This window comes from Sinocyclocheilus grahami, unplaced genomic scaffold (assembly GCF_001515645.1).
Source record: "Sinocyclocheilus grahami isolate Dianchi unplaced genomic scaffold, SAMN03320097.WGS_v1.1 scaffold1484.1, whole genome shotgun sequence".
Taxonomy (NCBI): domain Eukaryota; kingdom Metazoa; phylum Chordata; class Actinopteri; order Cypriniformes; family Cyprinidae; genus Sinocyclocheilus; species Sinocyclocheilus grahami.
Genome location: NW_015506663.1, coordinates 329,295 through 338,857, shown reverse-complemented (window position 1 = coordinate 338,857; position 9,563 = coordinate 329,295). Strand labels below are relative to the sequence as shown.

General features: G+C 36.3%; 1 protein-coding gene across 1 annotated transcript; it reads right to left on the bottom strand.

Moving 5' to 3' along the window:
* Positions 1–4,401: 4,401 nt before the first annotated feature.
* On the bottom strand, positions 4,402–7,362 carry LOC107570615 (sodium- and chloride-dependent GABA transporter 1-like). The gene is made up of 4 exons (XM_016256860.1): positions 7,015–7,362; positions 5,119–5,477; positions 4,735–4,866; positions 4,402–4,560 (listed from the first exon to the last, which is right to left on the bottom strand). Exons 2-4 carry the CDS (start codon positions 5,351–5,353, stop codon positions 4,436–4,438), a joined length of 492 nt encoding a protein of 163 aa, XP_016112346.1. The 5' UTR covers positions 5,354–5,477; positions 7,015–7,362; the 3' UTR covers positions 4,402–4,435.
* Between the last annotated feature and the right edge of the window lie 2,201 nt (positions 7,363–9,563).

Genomic DNA, 9,563 nt, shown 5'->3' with positions numbered 1-9,563 from the left:
TTGACAAGGAAAAAAAAAAAAAAAAAAAAGATGAGTGTATCATCCCACATTGACACACCACAGTCAGTATTGACACTAAATCAGTATTGATACTAAATTATCCTTTCCCCCTCATTTGTCCTCTGTAGTGCCATTATGAAACAGTCTACAGGCCTATACATTAGTAAAAGTAACAAAGAAAAGAACAAATTAGATATTCAGCAGCTGTCAGTTTTACAGATTGCAAATAACTATATTTTACGAAACGTGTGTAACATCAAGATACAATTGAAATAATCTGAACAAATGCCTTAGTGAACAGTGAATATCCTGGCCTACCATGTGCAAAACACTGATAAGAGAATACATCCAGTGTGTGTGTGTGTGTGTGTGTGTGTGTGTGTGTGTGTGTGTATGTGTATGTGTGTGTGTGTGTGTGTGTTTGGGCAGACCCAGTTCATTATCTACACAACCTTGAGGACTGTTGACAGCAATAGCTGTTAGTATTGCTGCCTAAAATGTGATTTAGATTTGAGTAAAACAAATGTGACAAACATATTGCAGACACCTACATTATGGCAATATTATAACAATTTGTGGTTTAGCGCTATAATAATAACAATAATAATAATAATAAGAAGAATGAACTAATAATAATATGATTTTTAAGAAGTAACCACTGTTGAATTTTGAGTCTTAGTTATTAGGCTTCTAGGCATGGCTCTTTGTGAAACTGATTTGCAATTATACTTTTGTGCACTGCCTGAAGTAAATTACCTCCAACACATCTGTCATTGGTTCAGCACTGAAGACTCCAGGGAGAGACTCCGACATGAAGCCTCCTTCAAATGTTTCATCCCTGATCAATCCCCTAACCAGACTAGATTTAACATGCCAATTTGATCTATGAACACAAGCTATTATATCACAGCGGTAGTATATGCGGGCCACAGGGAATGTTAGAATATGGAAATCTACAATGTAACCTCTGGGCTTGATCATATAGATATGTTACATATCAAATAATTCAGAAACAGATTTCCAATAAAAATTATATTTGTGACTGCTGTAAAAAAAAAAAAAAAAAAGGTTTATGCAGAATACTTTACATAAATGATGACTGTGAGTGTGCTTTTAATAAGTGCATTTTATTATCAGAGCTGGTAAATAAATTATTTATTTGTTCAATTTTACAATCAGAACTAGTTTAATGATGTAGCTCCATTGGGACTTATAAAGGGTTAATCACTGAAGGAGATTAATTATCCTCTCTGAACAGAATCCATCAGGGCATCTATTAATTCAAGAACAAGTCAAAGGAAACCACTATGTGTAAGCTTCCTGTCTTCTGTGCATAATCGCTGCGAAATGTTATCAATGTTACACCACATTAAAAAAAAGGAATTTGCTGATTTTAAGGATACTTTCTCGTAAATTTCTATAGAACATTTCTAAAAATTCTATATAGAATTTTTTTTGTAAAAACAAATATCTGCAAATGTTTGTTTTTAAATGTACAGTCTTAGTTTTAAGCACACCTTTATTATCCCCAAATGTAATATCACATTTGGACAAGCACCAAATAATTATTGACACGAGTCAGCACACATTATAATCTATAATACTTTATTTTTTTATTTTTTTTATTTTTTTTAAATCAGATAATACATGGCAATCATGCTTTTATATACCACCATCTAAAGACATGAATATATATATATATATATATATATATATATATATTACATATCAATATTTTACATTAGCCCCAAACAGTTAGAAATATACAAAACAATATTTTATTTGACTAGACATTATCTATTCTCTTATAATCGTCCATCATTGTTATTCATTTGTTATTATTACTATTCTTTTTTACATTTCAGAAAGATATGTGCTTTATATAGTTTCTGAGATCGATGCATTATTGCAGTAAACAGCAAATAATAAGGTTCTTCAACAAGACAAAAACCTCAAAACGGACATTCACAGGTACTTTTACACGGTACAGGTTTACAACATTGTTTCAGAGAGAAATCTGATGAATGGTAAATTTATACAATTTCACGAAAAACTCTTACTGATTGCACATTTTTTTCATCAGAAGTCTTGCAGAGAATAAATCGACTAATTAATTCAGATCTCTGTCACATGTAGCTGCCACAAAAGCAAACTAACAGTGCTCTTTTACAGATACCTTCGTGGCTTGTGAACTTAAAGCTGTGCTTTTCACCAGTGGCATTTCAAAATAAAACAGTGGAAATAAAACAATCACTTCTCTCTGTTTCACGCACACACACACACACACACACACACACACACACACACACACACACACACACACACACATATATCTCTCTATATATGATCTCATGTCAATTATTTAGAGCCTTCTCTCTGTTTCACGCACACACACACACACACACACACACACACACACACACACACACACACACACACACGTATATCCCTTTATATGATTTCATGTCAATTATTTATTGCCCAAATAGTCTGTATATTTTAAAAGAAAACAGTATAATTTCTCCTTGACATATTTTCATTCGAACAACGGCTCTGTCAGTTTTTGACACAGAGTGCTGGTTTGTCAATGATGTCTGACAAAACGACCCTAGAAACCATGACAACAGACTATAGCTTCTGCTCAGAAGTGATTATTTGCTGAAGGCTGCTCACAGCTATAATCGTTTTTGATCCAGGAGAGCAAATTTTGGTCACTTTCGCCATTTTTCCTGAGGAGTGGCATGCAAATGTGGTGAGCAGGATTAACAGTGGTTTCTCGGGGTACCTCTGCCCCAATAATGACTTTTCGGACCCTGTGCAGTGATATGGTGCGACGTAAAACAGTTTTTCAGATCAGTCAGTAGCATAAACATGAATTTGGTCCTTCTTACTCTTACATAGAAAATATGTACTAAAATGATTCTAAAAAACACATACAAAGTTATTTTTGTCTTAGAAAAAAAAAAGAAAAAAAATTGTAACAGTCTTTTTTTATGTCAATTTGCCCCTGTGGCTGGTAATTCATTACTGCCTGGGGCTTTTGTAAACCCAAATCCATACTGGTCTTGTGCTTTTCAGGGTTTGCCCGAGAGCTAAACAGGAGAAGGGCTGTTTTAAACTGTAGAGTCTTGAAAAGTGTAGTCTGGCTACGTAACCTTGATATCCAAGGTTCATCTTGCCCCGTTGCACGCTCCCATATTCTCGCTCCCTGCTTTTATATAGATATATAGATGTATATCTATTTTTTTATGATACAATTTGATTCTAACCTACAACTGTATTTTTATATTTTAATACATTAATTACATGTAATATCAAATTAACACCGTGGTGTTGAAATTACATTGGGATTCCAAATCTTGAATTATCATTTAAATTATATCCTCTGGTTACACTGTTACACTTTTCTTCTTGTTGTTCTTCTTTAGAAAGAATAATATCTTGCATATGAAATAGAGATTAACCCTAGAACATTGCTGGAAAGATTTTTTGGACCCTATGTATATGTGTACCAAAACAATTCAGACTGTAATCAGGTTGGTTTTCCCTCGGAGGTAGGTGAATATACTCTAGACATGGAAGTCCTTGGTTGTGATCAACCGTGATTACTTTTTGCTTCTCTCTCTGAACATTGACCTTTGATCATACAGGGTGAAGCAGGGGCAGGGGGTTAGATGTAGGCCTCATCATTGGCTGGAGTTCAACCTACTGTCTGCTTGGAAAAAGGAAATTTACTCATTGAATTCTTAGAAAAAGTTGCATGTTTACCATAGAACCAGGATATGGAGATGCATTCAAAGAACACCAGGAACAGCAGACACATTCCACTGGCAGAATAGTAGTCGAACAGTTTGAACACATAGAGGCCACCCTATCGAGAAAAGAATTACCATGATTAGCGAGAGATGTGGTTCATTTACACTGGTTTTGAAAACCAGCTGTAATCTAGTTAGCACTGTTTGGGTTCAAAGGCATGGTAGCAGCAATGAGCATTAGTGAAACAAGCTTTCTCTTTCCTGCTTTGAGTCACAAGATTGGCCTGAAAAGTATGTAGTTTTTGGGTTAGGATTATTCATCATCGCACACCCAATGGTTCAAATTGCTGTATTACCACAAGCACTTGTGCTCCTTATTAAGGTCAAGATGAAATGATGTTCAAAATAAGTTTTACTTCTGTAAAGTAAGGTTTCTTAGTCGAGCTGCTTGTGCAGCAAAAAAATAAATAAATAAAAAATACAAATGGATTCATGAAAAGGGTCAATATACTGTAAAATGAACTGATGAATCGTTTACAATGAGACCATATACAAGGTCTCACCCAAGACAAACCCAAAAAATCTTATTCCATCAGGACATTTCAAACAGGACAGTCCCTGAGACAGTGCTTCAAGAATCTAGTCATAGTCTGATATTTGAGCAATTTTACATTTGACACCTAAAGTGGAAAATGTGTACTTACTGTGGTGAATGAGTTATACAGGTAGTAAATTGCCCAAGCGATTATGACTATGTAGTAAATGTTAAGCCAGAACGACAGGACTGCTGCTGCCAGGCCAACACCTACGGAGACATGTGCGCTAAAATAACTCATCATTTTTTTGGCAAGGGCACAGTACCATTGAAATTTACATCGGCGGCGAGCTATTATGCAATGACACCATAATTTACACGCTTCTAAAAAAAGAGCATGGAGTAATTAATCTGAGGGTTATTTGTGGTTGCTTTCATGATTACCTTTGAACATAGGGGCCAGTTTCCACACTCCAAGACCACCAATGGACGTGTACTGACCGAGGGCCGTTTCCAGAAGAAACAACGGGACCCCAGCAAATATGAGCGTCAAAAAGTAAGGAATCAAGAACGCCCCTATACAGACAGAAGAGTAATATAATGAGACATATTCAAACATGTATCCAATTTTAAAATCCACTGTTTATGATCTCTGCGCTTCCAATGGTTGCGCACTTCGCGCATATCGTGGACAAAAAGCGTATATTTTGTACATGTTTTTCGTTCATTACGAAATCTTATTTATTTTACTTTCATTTTTTATTTATTTGAATCCTTTTGTTTAGAGGGGGGAAATACATGGTAAACACAAGCAGGAATGTTCTTTACCGCCTCCGTTTTTTCCACATAGATAGGGAAATCTCCAGACATTGCCAAGTCCAATGGCATAGCCAACACAAGACAGAAGAAAGTCAAATTTTCCCTGCCACGTTTCTCTGTCGGGAAGTTCCTTTTTCGTCTGAACTTTCACCACCAGAGTTTTTGGTTTGTCATTGGCGGTGGGCGCTTCGTTCAGCTCTGTTAAAACGTGTCCATCGGATGCTTTCGTGCCGTTCGTGGCCATGTCTCTGGGTTTGGTCCTGGCAGTGGGACGGGAGAGTTCAGCACCGGTCCACGTAGACAGCAGCTTCGCGGTTCGCGTAACCCACGACTAGAGTCAAAAAACGCCAAAGAAGCTTGACACTGACCTGGAAATGTTGGAGAGAATGTGAGTTTAGATATACACATTGTTTCACGTGTGCTTGGTGTTCGTCAGATGCATTCGATATCATTTTATCAACACAATAATACTGTAATAAAAAATTATTAAATATAAAATGAGATACAGATATCCTACAAAATAAAATACCAGTTGGCGCACGTGTGTTAGGCGCGCGGCATTAAAAAAAAGCCCAGGCTAAGCGCGTCTGTCCACATTTCTTTATTTTAAATTACCGAAAGAACCAATTTTGTACATTTCTGTTATCTAAAACGTTAACGGTGCCTACGGTTTATTGGGGAATGGTTTACTAAAGGGCAAAGTAATTGCATTTCTTACTTTATTTAAATTATTCAACGGGTTAGGTTTAGATCATCTTCTCTCGAATCCAAATAATAGATCTCGCTTTGATTAAGTCAGACAGTTCGAATAATCTCGTCAATTTCTTATTTGGTTTACATCCAGGTAAAATCAGCAAAGATCCCGGCGCGCGCACACTTCGGTGAGCTCGCGCTGAAATGCGGGCTCAAAAAGTCTTTTTAGCAGGACAAATGAATGCTTGGTGATTGCCAGACTAATCGATAATACAGAAAAATAAATAAAATACGTCCTACTAGCATGCACTAACATGCAGACTGTTAGTCTGAACTGCGCGCACAAACACCGCGTTTCACAAGCACAGCATTTCAGACGGACGTGTGTTAAAACAGTTCGTTATAAATGCATAACTTTCAAACAACTTTGCTTATGCCTTTCCATGCCTATTACAACTATGAAGGCAAACGCATTACTTTTATATCAGTCAAATATGATCTACTTACACTGGAACAGTTTTCCTGCCAGACCAGTTGGCGCACGTGTGTTAGGCGCGCGGCATTAAAAAAAAGCCCAGGCTAAGCGCGTCTGTCCACATTTCTTTATTTTAAATTACCGAAAGAACCAATTTTGTACATTTCTGTTATCTAAAACGTTAACGGTGCCTACGGTTTATTGGGGAATGGTTTACTAAAGGGCAAAGTAATTGCATTTCTTACTTTATTTAAATTATTCAACGGGTTAGGTTTAGATCATCTTCTCTCGAATCCAAATAATAGATCTCGCTTTGGTTAAGTCAGACAGTTCGAATAATCTCGTCAATTTCTTATTTGGTTTACATCCAGGTAAAATCAGCAAAGATCCCAGCGCGCGAAGTGTGCGCGCGCCGTCAGTGAACTCGCGCTGAAATGCGGGCTCAAAAAGTCTTTTTAGCAGGACAAATGAATGCTTGGTGATTGCGAGACTAATCGATAATACAGAAAAATAAATAAAATACGTCCTACTATCATGCACTAACATGCAGACTGTTAGTCTGAACTGCGCGCACAAACACCGCGTTTCACAAGCACAGCATTTCAGACGGACGTGTGTTAAAACAGTTCGTTATAAATGCATAACTTTCAAACAACTTTGCAGATGCCTTTCCATGCCTATTACAACTATGAAGGCAAACGCATTACTTTTATATCAGTCAAATATGATCTACTTACACTGGAACAGTTTTCCTGCCAGTTTGGTTGTGGCGGTGCGTATCCGTTGGTTCCTCTCCAATTCGAACACTTGGAATTTTACTTGTCCAAACCCGTGCAAAATGTTTCCATAAAGTCAAGTGAAACGAACAGCTATCCTGAGGGGTAAGGTGAACGAGGGTCTGGTTGCCTGGTGCTGTCCAATTCTGTGGTGCTGAAGGACAGGGGGAAAGAGCCAGAGACAGGAGCAGCTCCGTCTACCATGAGCGTCCAGAGATGTTACATGAAGCACAGACCGTCACTCTCAATGTCAGCTGAAAGTCGACCCTCCCCAAACACAACATCCCTACCACTGAATCCCAGACACTGGGCAGCCTCTCTTCTCAATGCTTTTTATATGCTTTGTATATGTTTTTTTTCTCCCTCAATTGGTCTTTGCGTGACTGAGATCATGTGTCTAATCAGATGACTGACACTGCCCACTCACTGTAATTACTTTTTGCAAATCATTTATTCATTCATCTATTTTATTTATGTTACTCTGTTACTCTTCTCAGAAGTGTTATGCGTATATCTTTATTTCATAAGTCTGTTCATGCAGAATTGCAGACCACAAAATACAAAAATACAAGTAGGTTGCAATTTTAAAGCAGTCTCTTGTTATTAAATGAATTTGCATGTCCTAGATAAGAACAACTTCGACTACAATGTGTGGTTTTCACAAGTAATGATAATACGGTGTAAAATAAATCTCAGCAAAGTTGGCAAAAGAAAATAAATAATTGATATATATATATATATATATATATATATATATATATATATATATATATATATATATATATATATCTTTTTTATATATATATATATATATATATATATATATATATATATATATATATATATATATAAACATGTATATATAATTCTTTTATTTATTTGTATTTTTTGCATGTGTGTGAGAGTTTTTATCAGATGACTGACGCTGTAATTATTTTTAGCAAATCATTTATAATTTTTTTGTCATTTATCTAGTTTAAATTTTAATTGTACAACAGTGTTTTGTGTGTGTGTGTGTTTGCGTGTATGTGTGTCATCTAAGTACATTAGCAATAATAAGTATATTTATAAGCATGTGAATGTCTCAGCGCAGTTACACTGCAAAATGTGTGACCAAACAGTATATTTGCCCTAATCATCCCGAACCTGAAACTTCTTCTCTTCATACATTTTCATAGTTCAAAACTGGATAAAACGAAGCTAGAACAATGCATAACAGCAAACACGTTTTGGGTTGAAAAAGGCCTGAACTAATTTACTCTCTGAAAAACAGCAGTTTCCAAAGTGTCAGATTGGGATGACCATGCCGGTCATTCTCTGGATTCTGGTAAACAGTGATAAGGAAGTCAGTCAGTAAGTAGAGTCTGGGGGCGGGAGATAAATTGAAAACTGGTCTTATAATCTTCTTAGCTGACTGTCTCCCAAAAAAAAAAAACCTGCGGAGAAACCAAAAGGAACGCTCTGCACAGAAGTTAGCTCCTATACAACCATAATTTAGAAGTCTGTAATTAGATGTTAAACATTCACAGATCAAGAAGCATTCAGACAAGATGAGAATCATTGATTAAGGATGACAATGTAAATAGGCAGAAGTAGGTCCATCTGCAACATTCGTCTTTAGGACCTGTCATCTCCAGCACTGCTGATGTTCACGTCATACATCTTTAATGCTTCGTAGTGTATGACATCAAATCAGAAGGGTGGTAGCAAGAAACATCTGTCTAGAGCTTCTGATTTTTCAGTCTGCAAAAAAAAAAAAAAGTACATTATCATGGTACATAGTACTGACATTATTTCAGTGTTAATATTCTTTCAATCTCAGCTAAATTGGCAGAGACAACTATAATATTTACATACATATGCTTTTATCCAAGTGACTAACAGTGCATTCAGGGTATATATTTCGTCCGCATGTTTGATCCTTGGGACTTGAGTCTATTAGACTACATGCTGATTCTGCAGAAAGGTGTAAAGGCCCAAAGGACGATAACTGTAACATTAACTATAATTATATAATTTTAATAATCAATCTTATTTTATGAGAATAGGGAAGTCCACACTACAGCTATAACGATAATGACACAGAAGAACAATGTCACTGGAATCACTTTCAGAGTGATCTTGAATGATCGGAATTATTTACCAGCACCAAGGTCATGGGTTTGATTCCGAAGGAATGCATGCATTAACTGATCAAATGTAAATGTGTACCCTAGAACACAAGTCACTTTAAATGAAAGCATCTGCCAAATGTGTGAATATAAAAAATTGACAACCAGCCTTGGTGTTCAGGAAACATGCTTGCAAACAAACATTCTTTTTGCAGTTCTGTCTGGTAATGCTGCTGGCACAGAAATCAGATTGATTGATTAATTAATAAATTATACGAATTCAGAAATTGAACTTAATTTCATGTAACGTCATATGATGTATTGTCGTTTATATCTGAAGTTTACAGCAGTTCACAGCAGCTTTGCAGTTCAATGAGCCATAGATTAGAGTCAGATATA